Below are 19,761 nucleotides of genomic sequence, written 5' to 3'. Positions count from 1 at the left end.
CCTGCTGAAAAAAAAACATATCATGAGGGAAAAAAGAAAACCAGGTGTAATTCGGACTTCCATATATAACAAAAGCACAAAACAAAATGAAAACCCAGAAGCATGGTGATGGCTCACTCACAACTCATAGCAGAGATGGTTACGAGCAGCGGATGGGAAGCCAACGCATCAAACACAGCCTCAAAAGAAGAGCCCAAAAGAACTGTAAAACAGAGAGAAACCCAAAGAAAAACATGATAAAAAACAACAAAATGAGAAAAAAATTAAACAGAAATTAATTAAAAAACAATTCAATATTGTATCCCTCCAGAAACTTGGGTGTCTTGTGTAGCTGTTGCCATCTCCAAGCATCCTTCCCAGGGCTGTTGGCCCATATTTAGTTTCATTTAGACACAAGCGTGGAGCGAGCCTGTGTGGTTTGTGAATGCTCTGTGAAGTGGTGAGAGGGGTCCCTCTAGAGACCAACTTCCCCCTGCTCACATACCACACCTCATAGGAGTACAAAAAAACAAAGTGGAGAGCAGAGGTGCATACAGCCTAACCACAGGTCAGTTGTATGGTTCTACTGTGATTTTCCTTCCTAAAATTATCCGATACCTACACCTCCCTTCCTCCCCCAATCAAACTGATCTAATAACCAGCAAGGGGATTTGCTCTTTCCCATCTCTTGCCCTTTTCACCCAGAGCAAGTTCTAATGTTAGCGCCTAAGTTTCTAAAAAATGAACAGAGATGTCCCCTTCCCCATTTGAATTGTCCTGGGTTCCCGCCTAAGATATTTGGCTTTTCCTGCAACCACCACCTTGCCTTCTCACCAGCAATCTCCACACAATCACTAGCTTGCCAACTTGACAGGCTTCACAACTGCCAACTTTAGGCATCTTCCCTGTCTCTGATGATTCCACCTAGAAATAACAGTCTCCGCTGTCTACGGTGGGATGCAGCGTGGTCGTTTGAAAGAGAGCAGAATGAAAGTCAGTGCTGCTGTTAGGCCACGTGAACAGTCACTGTATCTTAAGATGTGAATTGCATAGTACAGAAACATGAGGGTCACCCTGAGCAGAGGCAAGAGCTAATATTATAATATATTATATAACCTTAAAACTCAATTCAGTAAACTGAGGAAAGACCTCGGCTGAGGGATACTTATTCCAACAGAAATAAACTAATCAAAAGCAATCAACCCAATGGAGTTTCTTATCTGAATGTCAGTACTCCTCTTCCCCAAAAATGTGCAAGTTCTAAGAATTCCGTAGATTTTGCATGAACTTGTTTTGAGAAAGTTACTTTATAGTTTCCTACTATTCTTTCCAAAGCAAAAGACCTGAAGGAGATGAGTTAAAATGCAATCTTTCCTTTAGGAGAATTCAAAATTTCCCATGGATTTTAACATCAGAAAAGATCAAGGTAATAATTTTGTCTTTCTGAATATCATGCGTATATTGTCTCATCGTGCAATTCCTGCATCAGAATTTGTGCTGGAGATGAAGATGCCTTTCTCACAGTAGAAACAGGGCTAAGAATGAGCATTTTTTTATCAAAAGCTTATTCCAGCTGTAATCCTATTATTTGATTATCATTTGATTTTTAACAACAGAATTTTATCCTCAGAGCTGCACTTGCTTCTTACACGCATGGTCTCACAGGGGAACAAGCAGCATAGACTATCCCCATGGAAAGCACGGGGAGTGCCAAGTAAGAAAGATAAGTTTTTCATGTGCTCTAACATAAAGCAGGGGAACCACTGAAATGGAAATGTTTTGGAGAGGGTTGTAGAGTGTTAGTCACATCTCATTTGGGATTTACAGCTCATAATGCTTTCCTGGAGTCAGATGGAGAAGATGGTCCTTTTCTACCAAAAGGAAGAAGACAAAAGACAGTCGTGGCAATCACTGAGATGCAGCAGAGCTAAGTTCAAATCTGTCCACCCCTTGGACAGACATGAAAACCACACGTCCCTCCTTCCAGAGTACACCCTCACCCCTACGCCACAGGGTGCTTTGAGATGCCAGTCTAAGAACATCCATGTTGGAAAGGATCCCTTTTGCACAGAATAATTGAATATTTATTACCAAGAGAGAGAAAGTGTATGACAGGCAGTCTGTAACCTGGCAGCAAACGCACTTACCTGATGAAGGGAAGACTTGACCTGCAATCCAACTCAACATTCACTTGCCCAGGGAGCGAAGCCCCTGTTCCCTCACCACCAGACACAGTAATAGTTTTCTGTTCTTTTCTCTGTAGTCCAGTAGGAAGAATAATCAGAGCTTCAAGTGGAACAGCATAGACCAGAAGGAATGACACATTCAGACGTACTGCATCCCCCCCTGCAGCTTGGCAGTAAAGGCACTCGGAAATGGAAAACGGGATCTCAGTTCCCTGCAGGCATATACAAGATTTCAGCCTGAGCTGTCCTTCCTTCTCCCTCATCCCTGTAGCACAAGAGCTCTAACCAGAAAGCTGCTACATAAAATAAAACCACCAACAACCTGATGTAGATGATCTGAGGTCACCTTCACTGAACCAGGGCTTTCACGGGAGGAAGGCAAAGAAACAGCTAGTTATAACAAGATACAAGAGCATAGATTTTCAAATCCATCAGCTAGTCTGCTTTTCATACATTTAATTTCAACTGCACTGGTCTTCTGTAGTTGTAATGTTTTAAACCAGAATATGAACTCCCTTCTCAAGTCCAAATTTGCTACTGCAATAATGAAAGTAACGACGAGAACCTTTATGTAATTTTCATGATGATCTGTTTTATAACTAAGCCATTCCCACAAACCCGGCATTTCTATAATATACTAAATGTGCAATAGTTTTAAAGACATAGGTCCATTCTTTTCCTTTTCCGCATCTCTGTGTGAGCCAGTGTGACTCTGCTGTGCTTTCAGCCCTTCCTCTCATTACCTTTTTACAATACAAAGTTCGAGACAAAAATTATATCCCTTCCTAAGTTAATATAATACTCCGGGTACTACAGCTCCACAAATCTGTTTATTCTACTGCAAAATATTAATCTCCTATATAACATTACAGCTTTGCATATATTTCAAGTACAAAGTAAGCATAAAAGCTACTGGGTTTCTATGTTTGGATATTTGTGGTCTTAGGATGTAGGAGTTAATATCCTTTGTGTTATTTTATACCTCATTTTCCAGTGGGGGGAAAACTACTTTGTAGAAAAATATACCATACTCTCCTCTCCTAATACCTTGTTCACCACAGCAAAGTTTATTTTTAAACACTATGCACAGACATTTGGAAAATAAATGCATTTTTCTCAATTAGCTGACACATTTCTGCAGCCTTCAGCATGCTATGCACTGTCCTGCCTATATCATCTTCTTTCTGCCCACTGACTCACAGAGCCGCCCTCGCACACGTACGGTATCTTCAGCAAGGCACTGCAAACCACTGCAGTGCAGTCTGAACCACGAGGAGATTGAGATCTAATCAATGGGCTGCAGCTGACTAAGCAAAAAAAAAAAAAAAAGCTTGCTGAGCATAACAGTCTAGCATCCCATCCTGCAATGGGAGAGAGACTCCAGGAAAAACACAGCCTCTCCTCTATTTTCAAATAAATAATTGAGCTGCTAAACCCTCGTCCACTTTCAGTTAGTATTTGTGGAGTCACAGCGAACACGTTTCTGAAGGCAGGGTGTCACGGACAGAGGAAAAGTATAATGCTTTCTGTATTGCACGTTAGTGACAAAACTAGCAGACCTGAACAAAGACCAGTAATAATCAAAGAGTTGTTGTCCAAAACTTGACCTACATTACCACAGAAGACCTTCATAACTCAGAACATCTCCACTATACAAGCATAAGGAAAAAATTTTTTACAATGAGGGTGGTGAAGCACTGGAACAGGTTGCCCAGAGAGGTGGTGGAAGCCCCATCCCTGGACGCATTCAAGGTCAGGGTGGATGGGGCTCTGAGCAACCTTATCTAGTTGGAGATGTCCCTGCTCACCACAGGGGGGTTGGACTAGATGACCTCTAAAGGTCCCTTCCAGCCCAAATGATTCTATGATTCTATGCTGTTCATCTTATTATCTGTATAACAAAGTTTATGCCTATTTTCCCCTTCGAGTTCAAATTTTCTTCTCAGTCTTAGTTCTCCGTACCAAACACGTTCTGCTGGTCCAGCTCTCTGCTATAAAAATTAAGGCAAGATGAAAATTTTGATGTGCACTTTCTAGAGAGGATACTTCCACAAATTTAAAAAAATCCCAACTTTTCACTTCACTCCCCAGTTGCTTAGCTCTGTTGTACTAAGACGCGCCATCAACACTGACTGCTTATACTGTTGCACGGCAAAGGTGGGTTGTACAACCAGGACATCACAGAGAATAAAACTGCTCATGCCTCTACCAGAACCATGGCAGAAAGTTGCACCTAGAAGAAATAATAGTTAAATCCCTAAAAAGTTCTCCGCGTCCTGTAATACTAAATTTGTACAGAAGGTCTTGGGATTCACCCCAAAGTGGACTTTTTCATGGGGCAGGGGGGATTGCAAAGAGAAAACTAGACTTGTTTCTCAGAAGAGTACCCTCTGCATTTGAAAGCACTTATTAACTAGAGATGAACTAACAGATACCCTCCATAAGCCATCTCTTCTTAAGCAGATCTCCAAGCCTTCCATGACTGAGAAACACATGTCTTGAACTACTGCCCACTTCAAACCCACTTGGATGGGAACCCTCATGCTGATGACAAAGTACATAGCACATCAGCATAACATATAAAAAATCCCCTATGCTTCCTTGCCACTAAAGTTATACAATAGCACAAATCCTGGGAAGATCCCATGGAGAAAAAGGTATTGTGGGATGTGGGAGGGTGCAGAATGTAAACTTGAAAAACAAGGACAGTGGCCTTGGATGAGGCAATGGAATTGCTTTAGGTATTAAGGGAAGGAAAAACTGCTTCTTATATATCAGTAGTCTGGTCAGATTGGTCCGAACCAACACTGCCTCCAAGCTACTGCTATTTCCCAATTTTCTGCTCCAACGAGACAAGAATGGGCTGCAAATGTTCTGCAAGAATACCACTGATATGGAAGAGAACACCAGCTCTTTCTTTTACCTCCATTTTTTAAATGTTTCTGAAGAGATTTTATATTTACTCATTTTCCTGCTGCTGGGCTAGTTTGTCCGCATGCAACCACAAAGTGAAACCACCGGAAAAATCTCAGAGGTGAGGGGTTAAAAAGTAAAGCATCCTAAAGCAAGTTCTTTTAATAGTAGATGGCAGAGATGGCCTATACCCACCCACCATGACCAATACAAAGAGAAAGGCCCTTTGCAAGAACAAGGTCAATAGATACTCATTCTACCTCAGATCAGTCTGAAGTTTTCTCTCAGGCATGCTAGGAGAACTCTGAAAAGCCACCCCCATCTCATCAATGATCACAACAGTGATCTCTGATTTGTCCTGTATTCCTTTCCCAATGACTTCTAACGTTTGAGCACGTTCTTGAAAGCTGTTGAATATCAAACCCATGTTTTCATGAAGCTATTCCATAACATCAAGGTCTCACTCGGTGATACCTGTTAGCTGAGAGATCATTATCATATATGTGAAATTAGAAGTGTTCTCTGCCCCACCAAACACACGCCATCAGCATCACCTTTTATCTACACAGAATTTCACCCGCCAGTTTATACCCTCCCCTCTATTTTCTATAGCTGGCCCTTGCCTTTATACCACAGCACACTCTGTCCCATCGCTGCTATTTAGACCAGTCTCTGACCTGCACGCGTGGGCTGTATTACTCTTCCAAATGCACGCTGACTACCTTTGGCAGCTAGTGATCCCTCAAGAATAAATGCATCCCTTTATTGGTTTAAATTTATCACCTATTTCACTGAATCTCTTGTTCCTATGTAACCAAAGAGAACAGAGGCTCTCTCATTCGCTTCTCAAGACTTTATAGTATTACATGTTACAGACTTTTATAAAATTCCTTTGATCCATCTTCTTGCCTAGGTTGTAACCACAATCTTTTCGATCCCTCTTCTCATGAGTTTGTTATTACTGTTTTCTGAACACTGTTTAGACCTGCAATAACTTCTTTGAAACTGGATGGGTGCTATCTTATGCATCATCAACTGTTATCTCATCTAGATTTGTATAAAGGCACTAAAAACGGTTTTGCAGCTTTCATCATCCTATTCCACATGGACCATAACAATTGCATCACTGGCTCGATACATCTCATCTGGTAACCTGCCTCCAGTCCTAGAGAAGGTGCTTCTGGATATCCTACAGGTAGGGTACATGTAGTTGGGCAGATGCAGTCCCCTTGCATTCTGTTTAATCTGGCATGAGCAATATTAAGTTTTAAAAGGTATAATGTTGGTTCAGACCCCACACACCAGAATGAATACTCGATACTCTCCTAAAGAACAAAATTAGTAGAAATGGGGCTAGCTGGGATTTAATTACAAAAAGTCTACACAGCTTTTCTAAGGGAAAGCAGTGTACCACCAACAGCGTTCTCTGCAACATTTGTGCATCTAGACAAGGGCAACCTAGTCCATATGCTACATCTGAATTTTCAAAAACGTCAGCCTCTGAGAAAGTTCACACTTCAACAAATTACACTGCAAAAGACAATGTTTCTCTCTCATTTGAGTGCTGGCAATTACAGTTCTCCTTTAAAGAGGCAACAAACTCTTAAAGACCTGCATGCAACAAGAACTTCATGATACAACCTGGGTAAAGTTGTGTTTTCAGTTTCCCCTCTCCTGTTACATTATTTGTCATATCATGAGACAAGAAAGTTTTGAGATCCATCAAATTCAGAACCTGATTTCCTTTAGATCAAGGTTTAAGTCTGAGGTTCTCGATGTTTAACAAAAACGTTGATGTGAAAAGCACAAAAATTTTGATTTAATTTTTTCCTCTATTTATGGTATTTATAAGCAGCACAGTAAACAGACAACTAAGAGAGCTGTAGCAGTTGTGACAGCAGTTAGCAAAACAGGGGTGCAAAGGTGCCCAGAAACTTTGCTCAGGACAGTGTGGGCCTGACTGAGGCTGCAATGACAACAGTTGTGATGGGTCACAGGGCCTGGTCCCCAGTATGAGCTGATGCAACGATCTTTAGCACACTGGAGACCTCAACCCAGAAAAAAGCCCCAAAGGAAGGATGTGGCCATCCACATTGGGCTGCAGAGAACACCTGGTGCCTCTGCAGTGGCCTCATTTCTAAGAGAAGTTCTGTGGTTGAGGTGTGGAGTTGCCAGGTGATGGAGCAGGTGGTGAGGTGGGAAAGGAGGTGAGCAGACTGTGTAGCATCAGGGAGGGTGAACACAAGATCAACAGAATCTTCACAGAGCTTCTGAAAGTGAAGATCATGACCCCAGCAATGCAAGGAAAAAGGTACAACTAGCAGTTATGCTCAAAGGAGCAAGAGATGGAGACTCCCAAGAGGAGGGAAGCTAGCAGCAGAAGGGAAGCTTCTGCTCCACATGCACATCTGCAGTTTGCAGAATAGATTTAGTAACCTGGGAACTGCTGAGGAGGAAGAAGACCTGTCAGGATAGCCAGCTGAGCCTGAACCAAATATCCATACCAAGAAGCAAAGGTGAGTGATGATCACTGAAGGTTCCTTCCTGCAGGAAATGGAAGGGCCATTTACTGGCCTGACCTGATGTCTCAAGAGCTTTGTGGCTTGTTCAGGGCCTGGATATGGGATGATAAGGACAGATTGCCAAGGTTTGCATGGCCCTCTGACTATTAACTCTTGCCGCTCATTCATGGGAGCGCCAAAAGCACCTGTTTTTCAAAGGGTGACCTGGAGTATACTCAGAGTGACTACAGATCTGGGGGCATGGAGGTCTGGGTGCTGTCCTCCCAAATCCCGCCAGTGAGTAGGAAAGACTTAGGTAGAAGTGGATGCATTCTGCAAGTCAACATTTAGCTATCAAAGACAGGGCTTTGGCTTCTATAACCATGAGTCCCTCCTTGAGGAAAAAGGACTGTTGGTGAAAGAAGGGACCCAACTGACAGAGTGGCAAGAGCATCTTTGCGAAGGCTTGGCATCTAGGCTTGCTAACCTAGTGAGGAGGGCTTAAAGCACGTACAATGGGAGAAGATTACTGTAACTTGAAGAGAAATGGAAGAATGGAGGCTGTGAGGAGATGCCCCAGAAGAGGATGACTGAAGATCTCATGCCTCCCCTAGGAAAGCAGCAGAACTGGTGGCCCACCTCAAGTGCCTGTCCACAAACACCTACATGTGTGAAACAAACTGGAGGAGTTAATGGCTCATGTGCTGTTGCAAAACACTGGATCTCACAAGAACTACAAAGACTTGGTGGGACAGCTCACATGGCTTGCGTACTGTAATGAATGGAAAGAAGGAGGTGCATTTGCACAGGAGTGGCTTAAATGTATGAAGTTCTCCTTGGAGCGGGTGATGAGACAGACACTACTGCCAGGTAAGTGATCAGCACCAACTCACACAGCTAATGTAATGGTAAGCATCTGCTACTGACTGCTCGATCAAGAAGAAAAAGCAGATGAAGCCTTCTTTAGGCACCTGAAGGCAGCCTTGCAATTGCAAGCCCTGATACTCACAGGGGGCTTGAATAACTCTTGCATCTGCCTGGAGAGGAAATATGGCAGGGGAAAGCAATCCAGGAGTTTTCTGGTGAGCATTGAGCAGAATCAGAAAAACAAGAAATGAAGGTTCAGAGTCACAAAAAAAAGGACAACACTGAACAAGAGCACAGTTTCTTCTCTCCAGCACTAGATCATTCACCCAAAGTTTGGAAGTCTCAGGTTCAATAACCTCCTCTCCTACAGGAGTTCCTGCATTCTCATCTGACAGCAGAGTACCACAAACATCGTGTATTTAAGCCACAGGCAGAATGGGAGCAGGCGTATTGCGATCTCATTGAAGCTTTACAGCTCTGCACAAATTAAGACATGTTCCCTAGGAAAGGGACCTCAGGAGTCTCACAGCCCTGGAGACGGCCTTGTTTACTTTGACTAAGTAATTTTTCCACTCTCTGTTTCAGTAAATATGTAAGTATTGAGCACCAAAAGATGTTACTAAGTGTAATGGACCCAGAATACTTTGTGATTATCACTGACACTGCTCCCTTGAGAAATGGGAAATCCCAGGTCAAACATAGCCTGCTGAATACAGATCACAGATCCTAACCAGTATTTGCCACCTTTCAAACAGGAGAGAGTGGGGCTTGGAGGGGCAGGGAGGAGCAGTAAAGAAATGGGCATCTCCTCTAGCAGATCTGTCAAGCTGCCTGTCTTTTCCTTCATTTCCCTGTCCTCACAAGTGTTTGAAAACAAATCCCTCTAGAAAGATCAGATTTTTCTGCACTAGCAGTCTGTCCTGTTTAGCCAGAGTCCCTCCTGCTAGCCAGGATGTTGACTCTGATCCAAATGCCAGAAATGCTGACGGTAGCCAAAGTAACAGCCTTCAGCCAGGCCCTAAGCAGTTCTCAACACACAACGGACACCAAATGGCTACGTGACTGATGCACATCTGCTCTACCTGTCCAAAGCAGTAACGATCAAAGACTGACTTCTACAACCCTCAGAGAAATATCAAGTAATGAGACTGTGGAGAACAGCTGAGTTCTCCTAACTGCTAACAGAGGGAAAAATTGTTGCTGATGCTTCCTTACACACCTTCTGGCTCCAACCATCTTCTGTGTTTATAGTGCAATGTGAGTTCCTACAGACTGTTATCCAGGAGATTTTGCAACATCTGGCCAGGGGCAAGTGGTTGAGACTGTTTCCATGAGAGCAAATCTGTGCTACAACAGTTTTTCTCCAGAGAGCGGCATTTGTGCCAATATTAGCATCCCACATAAGACAGATCAGTTCTGTTTTCCTAGAAGAACACAATAAATTCAGATTCAGAATAAATTTGGGTTTGTTTAAACCAAGTGGCCCATAACTTTACAAATGCTGAGCAATCAAGTTGAACTGTCAAGCAGCTATTCTCTGTAAAAACACACAAATCAAATACATGGTATTCATCAGAAGCTTAGTAGAGTAACAGCTCCCTAGGTAAAAGTGACAGTGGTCTGGAAAGCCAGTGTGCTAACAGTGGAGGATGGAGGAACTAATGCTTTTTGAAGATCATGGAGAGTAGAAATGATCCCATCTCAAAGCTTTTATCAATCTCTAGAAAATCAGAATGAGACCTTTTAAATGACAGTCTATGCTATCTGCCTACTAAGGAGTTCCTTGCCTTTTCATATAAGAAAAAGTAATAGTGTTTGGCATCAGTGAATTGCACGTACAAAAAAAATACACAAAAATCAGTGCCAGCACAGCTTTCTAGAGGATTTTGCTCCACAGAATCATTGGCTTTTCCCTTTTTCAAAATCAAAGGTGTTTTCAAAACAGAAAAGTGACCAAAAATAAGAGGTAAGTTGAAAAAACAAAAAGAAACCACAGCATCCTAATGACCAGGCCCATTATCTGTATTACTAGCAAGTCACTCAAAGTCTTTCTGAAAAGCTGACAAGCAAATTATGAATTTCAGAGGATGTTAAAACAGCTAATACTTTTAATGGTATTATTCACAAAGTATGACAATGCTTCTGAAACTGTAGGAAACTGCACAGAACCTACCTGAGCAGAAAGTGTCTGTTAATAAATGAATATGACGGAAAGCAAAATTCAGACATGCTTCCAGAAAAAGAGAAAGTGAGCTCCTTTCCCCTACCTATCTTGTGTATTGCACTTCAGAACCAAATCACAAAAAACCTAGGCTCAGGATGAACATGTTATATGTCTGGGAATTGTATTCTTCATGGATAAAGGAACTGAAAGAGAATGGAGAAAGAAGAATCTACCTTACAGGCTTGAAATAATCTCTTTGGTGAAATAAAAGATAAAGTTCTTAATTAAAAAAATGAAAAAACTGCACAAAACCCATCTCATTTCACTTGTCTTCGTATTGCCCTTTAACCCTCATCTCCTTCCTAACCCTCAGTGCATTATTTGGGCAGCAATCACACCATATTTCTCCAGGCAAATGTCTCGGTTCGGTAAGTGGGACTCAACAGTGGTATCAGGCAGCAGGGACACAAAAGGACTGAACAGCCTGGTGACTATAACACCATGTCAAAAGGGATTGAGGTAAATATTTACGTATTTTTTTATCGTATCAGTTTTGTCAAAAAACCTCACTGCCTGAACCGTGGCATGGGAGAACAAGTACATTAGGTATAAGTGACTTTACCCCATATGACCCTCCCACACCCTAAACAAACCGAGACATTTTGCCACTTTCAGCAGAGCATATTTCCACTCCTCTGGGGATCCCCATGTCTTTTTACAGGAAAAGATTACGTGTCGTTAGTCCTTCTATGAAATCCATCTGTGGCACAAAGCAACCAACCACCAGAATGACCAGAATTAAGACCAACCTTCTCAGAGTCTTGTGTCCTAACAAAGCCACACCTCACCCACATCAACCCAAGCAGGGTTTGCAAGACACAGCTGAAGAACCTTTTGCGCTGAAAAATGTCAAGGCTGGATGTAGTGTTGTTTCCAAAAACAGGGCCTGGAAGTACTCTCTAAGGATGTAGCAAAATAAAAGCAAATTAATTTTAAATTAGTGGGAGAAAGGAAGAAAAGAGAGGATCCAAAAGACGAGACATCTGGAAAAATTAGTTTCTTTAATTGTAAAGAAACAACAGTGTTCAAACAACGTGACTTGAAATACAGGCATAAAACATAGTTGCTTCACTGAAGCAATGAAGAAATTTTGCAGAAAACCAAATGCCAGTTTCAACCCATAATGGGCTTGAATTCTGACTGCAGAAAGAGCAAAGGAGTGGGGCTGCATTTTGAAAAGGGCAATATGGAGAAGGGTTATCCCCAAACTAAATAGCATTGCCAAGGAAGATCAGTAGTACACAGTGCGTGTCTTGTTGAGAATAAGATGCAGACACAACCTTTGGAGCTGCACCCATCTACAGCTAAAAAGAAAAGGCTTGCAATGTCCAACTGAAAAGACTTATAAAAAAGGAAGAAAAATAGAAGAAAAAAATCCCCCAGCTGTGTTCATCTGCTAAAGACACAAAATCTCCTCACTGAACTTTGCGGTCTTCCCACTCCCCAACCATATCCTGCACTACAGAGTCTCTGAATTTAGCTCTCCCATTGTCAACACTTTCCAGAACAACAATTATCTTGCAGATGGAAGAGATGTGCAGACCGAAAGGTATAAGCCTAGGATGATAACCAGAGAGATTGTCTGAGCCCTCCCTGCTTGTGCTGCATTCCAAAATAAATCTAGGAATGCTCTGACTGATAGTTAGAGCATCTGAAGCTTAATACTTCCTTATGAGTAACCCCAGATAACACATTGCTGGTAAAAGGACTGAAGATAACACACGTCACGTGGTGCAAGTTATGCTCCCTGCTCTTACCTCCCCTCCAAGTAGGCACGCTGAAATATTCCTGCTAAGAAATCTGGAGAGGGGGCAATATACACAAAACCAAAGCCAGGCAAGGGTGCGAACAGCATTACAGGTTGCAGTTCACAGTAAGCTCAGCCTCAGAGATCAGGTCAGTCTCTAACTTCTGGCATTTTTTTCATAAAAATCTTTAGGAACACACCAACCCGGTTCCCCAGATCGCAGAGAACTGAACTAGACCAGTCCTCTGGGACTACAGAAGTTACATGGCCAGCATTTGGCTCACCCTCTTTGCTTGGCCATAATGTACTCAGTAAGTATTCCAAGCCTGTGGAAAACATGACTATCCTAAATGAAAAAAAAAAAAAAGGCAAAAAAAAAAAGCCACACACCTTGTAAGACAAAAGCAAGTATTCCCAAGTATTCCCTTCTTAGATTCCCAATTCAGTTGAAGTCACCTGCTGCTTCTCACCTTGCAGAAAATGCAGTCCAATATAATGACCAAGCATAACAACAACAAAACAAACAAAATCACAAAACCCTTCCAGGCCTAAGCAGTTGCAGAAGTGGAAAAAAATTACTTAAGATTTACTTACTGGTCGGACTTCACCAGTCGTGTTGGTATACTGACGGGCCAGACCAAAGTCTAACATGTAGCACTTCCTGTATGTTGATGGTAAGCGGCCCATGGCAAAATTGGACTAGACAAAGAAAGAAAGAAAAAAAAACCCAACAGTTTGATACCAGCAACTTGGGTAAGAGTGGCCATTTGTTAACAAAACTTTGTCATATAGTCCCACAAGTCTCTGGCAAAAACATAATTCAAAGAGAAGAATTTTAAGATGCATCTTAAACTTCATGATTAGAGAGTCACTGCCATGTTAAGAAGTTCACTTTGCAGATAAGTGACTGTGGAGTCTCAAAACAACTAAAATTCACATTAGCTTAGCTAAAATTCAGCCGCTATGAGAAAGAGCTACATTTAACACTACTAGCTCTGCAGTGAGAGCTCCCTCACTTGCATAACAGGCTGGAGTTATTGTAGACAAATACTTCTGTTCGTGGTTCAGCTGCTAGCGTGCATTATTCTGCCCTAACTCCCAGAATCTCCATCTACTGTGTTGCATTACCCAAATTTATCTGAACATTCAGACATCTAAAAACCACTGGGTTTGGTTCTTAGTAAATAAACTGAAAACAAGTAAATGGAGCAGCTCTTTTTTAACCCGCATCTTAAAGTTATATCCCTTACCATAATGGATGGCTGCTAAAGGATTTGTGGCCAGTCACATTAATGACTGATTCTCAGCTGAATCTGATCAGCTAAAACCAGATGATTTTAAAAGCAGCAAATTATTTTGCTGGAAGGAAGATGTTGCTACACCATCCCTGAGACCAAGTGTTCAGGTCAAGTAGTGAAGACCTGCAGGAAAAAGATTGGCGTCTACAGTGAGACTTGGAATTACTGTGCCTCACCTAGGCAGATGACCAACATTGTGACTATGTTTCCAACACTGGAAACTGTGCTCCAATTTTTCTGGCAATTGCTCAGAAAAGACTAAGAGGATTATTTAGCTAAGTCAAATACATGAAATGTCATTTATTCAAGTGATGGGTCATACAGCAAGACATCCTTTCTGAACCCCTTTTATTGTAATAATTGGTTGGACTCTAAATGATCAAAATTAGATTTTTTTTCATCATGGGATCTTGACTAGTACAAGTATGACTGACAGTCACTAACCCACCACCAAGCAGTCCCTGCCGATAAAAACTAATTTGCTATGCACTTAAAGGAATGACAATACTATAATATAATTCCGTACTTATAGAAAACAGCCAACATATCAGACAGCAGGAGTGTGCAATGAGGTCTAAATGCCTCCACTGAGATCTGCCCCTATTCAGACTGTCTTTATCGACTCAAGTACAACAGACAGACATACAACCAAAAGGAAAATTTCCAAAACCACATACAGGCTTGATGTCACGATGCAGGAATCCCACAGAGTGAATGGCTTCTATTGATTCCAGAATCTGTTTGCCTAATCGCAACGTTGTGCTCAGCGTGAAAGTCCCTCGAGGCTGACTCCTTCTGAGATCTGCAAGATTTCGGCCCTGAAACAATCAATAAAACACTTAAACCATCACTGGAAAGGATAGTATTTCACAGCTGTAAGTTCTAACATGCATCCCCAAAAAACCAGACATGATAATCGGACAGGTGCTCACCTTATGTCTGCATTATTTCTTGTATAAGATCTTCCAGTACTTCATTTTGACTTTTAAGTGATGTATTTGCTGATACTGACAAGAAGATACCAGGTCATTATCTTGGGAAGTCAGCTGATGTACTATTTGGGAAACAGGCACAGCATGGACAGCAGTGCCTCAGACTGTGTGAGCCCAGCATCTCCCTACTGTTAAACCCAAACTATGTGGAAGCTGATTTAAGAGCAACCTTTGACTGTTCTCTGAGCCATCTAAAGATTAAAGCAGTACAAATACAATAAGCAGGTCATGAAACCACTATCTATTACAGCTCAGAGAAGCAGTCTCATCAGGAACTCCCTAGCCCACAACCATCCAGCTCAAGCTCAAGTCAGCATTGTTGTAGCAACACCACAATGGGGAAAGTTGTCTATCAAGAGAATCCCATCCAAAATCAGGAGAGAAGGATTCTTCCACTGACAAAATACTTATTAAAAAACCTGGTAATTTACATTGAATGAATTAAATTTCTGGGGAAAAAAAGTCTATCAGCTGTGCATGAAAATAAAGACAATTTAGACTAACACCAGAAGAATCACAGTGTTCTTTTGTCTCTGTCATCTCAGTTTTGTCTATACCTCTTCAGATTTGTAAAGAGAAAGAAGGTGTTAAAATGAGTATATGCCATGGCAGAGCACCCCTCTAATCTACAGAACTAATGCATTTATCAGCTGATCAGATAGGATTAGGAATAAGAGTCCACTGTTTCAGAGAACATGCATCAACAACAGAAGTTATAGGGACACGCTGATTACTACAGAATCTCTTGATTCTGCTTCTGCAAAGACATACACACTTATAATACAAGCCCAGATGTATTCAAACAAAATTCACAACAGAAGGTATATGAAAGATTCAAACTATTTGATGAGAAAACACAGATTGCTCTCCAAACAAGTGAAATGCCATCTATTCATCCACCCATCTCCAGTTTTCAAGTTATTTACAGACATCAAGGGGGCAATTGCAACTGGCTCTTTTAGCTTATGACTAGTCTCTCAAACCAGCTTGACCCAAGTTCCACTTCAGGGCTTTCATCCCTTGAACAACCACACTTGATAGAGGTCAGCTAATACAGGTACAGCCCAGCCACAACAACTGGCCCAGGTTTACTCTTGAAGCATGAACAAAATAAGATCCAGCTACTTCTCTAGTGCTTTTCTTCTTTAATTTCTTTGACAGTTTACTAGAGCCAACACAGATTTGTCATCGCTATCCTGAAAGATCCAAGTTACTGAACTGACAGCAGATCTTTCTTTCCACTGTAAAGCGGTTCCTTGGACACCAACTCCCTTATCCAAAGGTAACAGGGAAAGGCACATTTTTTATTTTTTTTTTTCAAAGCTGCACACTGAAATGTGTCATAATTTTCCTCAGTTGGTTTGGGAGATGGTCTCAGACACCTGCTCTCCAGAAACAACCCAAGGCATGTGAATATCCAATATTGCCCCCAGGAAAAGACAGAAAATGAGCATTATTTTCCAAGTAACGCCATCAGGCTGGCTAGGAAACAGAGCAGATGCAATAAGTTGCAAAGCTTAGAGTGGAAGTCCCAGTGACTGAAGAGAAAAGGAGAAGTGCAGTACACAACAGTCAAAAGGACATGTGATAAACCATGTCTCAGCAGACCATGAAGTTGAAGCAGAATTTTAGCCTGAAGAGTGATGGTGCAAAACTACCTAATGCCTTAAGTATCAAAGTCTTCATTTGCGAATAATGAAATTATTTTCAGCTCTGCCTACACCACAAGCTCAGTTACTTAGTCAAGAACAGGCTAGAAAGTAAGATATTCTGTGCAGAGAAATTTTTTTCCAAGGTATCGTCATCTTCATCAGGCTTGTTAAGGACAGGATTAGGGGGTTAGAAGCCTTGCTGTTCCATGAGCTCCCAATCAGCCCTGTCAAGAATCATATTCACACTCACACTGCAGCAGCAGCAACAGCCAGGGTTGGTTAGAGAACAAAAGGGTTTTTCTACCCTTAACAGCAGTTGGGATGCCAATGGTGCATAAAAGGCAAACCCAAGCACCAGGAATTTACTGGTTTTATACATCCACCTTGCAAAATAGAACTACACTTCAAAAGAATTAGAAGCTTATTTTAAAGAAGCACTGGGGTCTGCTGGTGTCTATTTTACTTCGTTCACTATTCACTAATTAAAAACAACCTTCCAGTTTATGCAGCAGCTTACTTCTCCTTACTTAGTGCTTCAACCTTCTCGCTTTCCTTCAGCGTGTTCTATCACCCAAATTATACATAAAGAAACATGACATGGGCTGTAAGCTCTTCAGGGGAAGGGTAGGCTTGTATTGTATAATCACACAGTCCGAAGCCCTGATCATACAAGCTGCAAGAGAGATAGGACAAGTTCCCTGTCAACTCTTATGTCAGGTGCTGAAACAGGCCAGCTTCCAAGGCAGTTGTGTCAGAGAGAAGCATCTTTAGTTTGAAAGTATTCCCCTTGAGGCAGGGACAATCTCCCTCTCCTTAAAGGCCTTTCTTCCATGTGTTTTTGACTCAGCCATCTCTTCCCACTTGTTCCCCTCCAACTCTTTCTCCTGTGACAGTATGCTGTAAAAGAAAGCTACTTTTGTGAAAAAGAAAGCTCTTCTCGTGACAGTACCACCATATTCGGGCTCTGAAGATCTAACTATATATGTTTTCTTGGTGAAGTTTCATGCTGAACCATACAAAGGTCCCTGCAGCTCCTGCTGTTATTGCATGGGTGTCTACCCATGTAAGACTTCAGCTGGCTAACTCTGGTAGGAGTAGCTGGCTGTCTAGCAGTACAGTCACCATGTACTAGCTACCCAAGTATTTACCCATACTGACTTAATATCAGCAGTGTTCAAACAGGAAAAAGCACTTTCACAGCAGAAACCAAGCTACTGCTGAGCTTGGTAGAGGTGGGGGAGCCAGAGATCACTCCCTTTCATCAAGAAGACTGCTGCTGGTGTGACACTGCTGGCTCCCACTGCACTCCGAGCTCTGATACAAGACAGATATTTTGAATGCTGCTTCACAGAGCTCAGCAGGAGATATTTCAAACTGCTGCCACTGCTGCATGATATGCTGCGTAGCTCCTGCGAGCATTCTGAATTGAGCACTTTCCCCACAAAACTGACAGAAAGCCATCTTAGAAAAATAGAGCTATGAAATATCTTAGCGCATCTTGACAACTGGAGCTATCCCAAGGGATATCACAGCAACATCACCAGCTCTTCTCACTGTCTCCCATTCCACCACTTTCTATGTACCACAAAGTCTCTACACCAGTGCTTGGCCTTATTATCTCACTGTAAGTCCTTCCCTGTGATACCATCTCCATGGCAAAGAGGGTAGAGGGGAAGCACAGAACTCACCTGAAGCTGCATGACCACATAATTAAATTTTTCATTCCTTCCACAGCCAATAAATCTGCAAACATGGTCCTTCCCTGAAAAGAAACAGAAACATACAGAATGGAACATAAGGTAACATCCCTGTGATCGTGTTTTTTAGAAAAATGGTTTCTGATCAAGGGCTTGTAACCATAAGTGGCATCAGGCAGGGAGTTCTGTAGAACAGACTGATTTTGTAGCTTGCCAGTCTCATAGTTCAGGAGAGTACTGACGTTCAACCAGAAAACTGCCTGTGAAATAGCCGTGAGTGGAAATGAGTGTCAGGGATGCACAAATCCTCCAACTGACACAGGGCACAAGGAAGAGTGTGACAAATTGCAGTTTATAAAACCACCATGTGCATGCAACATCACCACAGCCACCACCATCCCTGGACTAAATCATGGGTAGCAGACATGATCACATTTAAGCTCACGACACCAACTTTACTCAGTAAATGCTGACTTTTACACCCCACCACTACACTTATCTATTAGCATTGCTTACCCTGAAGCAGCTAAACTAATGCTACTTCAACATGGACAAACCCTGATTTTAATAGTCAGAAACACCTGGAAAAGAAAGGTGCTTATGGAAAAACTCCATTGAAACATTAAAGCAATTTCATAATAAAAGGAGGAAATAAACCCAGGCAATTTCATGTTGAGTTCTGGCATGGTGTTAAAAGTACAAACTACATCTATTCAGGCAAAATCCAAACCAACCAGCCACCCTGCAACACTCAGCTAGTCCTCTAGGTTTATTCTCTGTGGTACAAAAGTGCTTCTGCAATGTCTAAGTTTCATCACGTGGCACCAGACAGGAAATATCTTCCAAAAAAAAAAAAAAAAAAAAAAAGGCAGAGCGAGTAGAGGCTGTGGTTTCAGATCCTGACCTGTAATGGATTTGTGACAGTGTGCTCTCTGTATTAGCAAAAGGGGAAGTATGATGCATGCGTTCCTCTAATAGCAGTCTACTGATAACAGAGTAAAGGTTGATGCACACCACAGTGGTGAACATTTCGTTCCTGGTGAGGTTTCAAAGCAGAGAAGACAATGAGTATCATTGCATAGCTTTGCCCTGTATTTCTTCGTAGCACTTGAGCAATGGTGATTTTAATTAGCTTTTAAACCACAGCTTATTGTTTGGTACTTCCCAGTTTTAAAATAAAAAAAAAAGGAAGAATGTGAACACATACAGTAATCAGTAACTCCACTGCCTGCAACGCCCTTGGGACCCTGATATTGCTCTCATTGTGTGCACCATAGACCTGGGGCATTCAAACCTGTCGGGGACAACAAGATGTGACAGAAGAGGGACCTGGTGGGCTGCAGGACACAAAGAAACAGCTTTCTCAGTGGAGAACCACAACAATACATACAGCTGTGGAATACGGAGCTCCATCCCAGGCATCAAGAGCCTGCCCTCCAGAGCCCAGCAGCATCCCACGGCCGAATATTCACAGTCTCTCTCCTACCATAAGAACATAACAGAGCTGCTGGCAACCAGAGCTGGAGGGACAGAGGCCTTGGCTACCCTTACTCCCTTTGGAAGAACAGGTTTAAAATAAACCAACCAACCCACCCTAGTATCCACCTATATCTGGTTAGATAAGCATGAAGGTTATGTGGCTGCAGATCCTTCATGTCTCTGGCATTGGACTTAAGGACATCGTCCAGTTTCAGGACTGAGTGCG

General features: G+C 42.1%; 1 protein-coding gene across 1 annotated transcript in view; it reads right to left on the bottom strand.

Moving 5' to 3' along the window:
• The window catches only part of TTBK1 (tau tubulin kinase 1), a 97,103-nt gene that overhangs the window by 55,352 nt on the left and 21,990 nt on the right, over positions 1-19,761 (bottom strand). Inside the window, exons 4-6 of the mRNA XM_009706875.1 lie at positions 18,048-18,121; positions 14,393-14,533; positions 13,012-13,116 (exon numbers count right to left, since the gene is read on the bottom strand). Of these exons, the coding sequence (XP_009705177.1) occupies positions 13,012-13,116; positions 14,393-14,533; positions 18,048-18,121 (320 nt within the window). The remainder of the gene's footprint in view (positions 1-13,011; positions 13,117-14,392; positions 14,534-18,047; positions 18,122-19,761) is intronic.

This window comes from Cariama cristata, unplaced genomic scaffold (genome assembly GCF_000690535.1).
Source record: "Cariama cristata isolate BGI_N322 unplaced genomic scaffold, ASM69053v1 scaffold17080, whole genome shotgun sequence".
Taxonomy (NCBI): Eukaryota; Metazoa; Chordata; class Aves; order Cariamiformes; family Cariamidae; genus Cariama; species Cariama cristata.
Note: the sequence above shows the minus strand (reverse complement) of the source record. Positions and strands in the feature narration are given on the sequence as shown.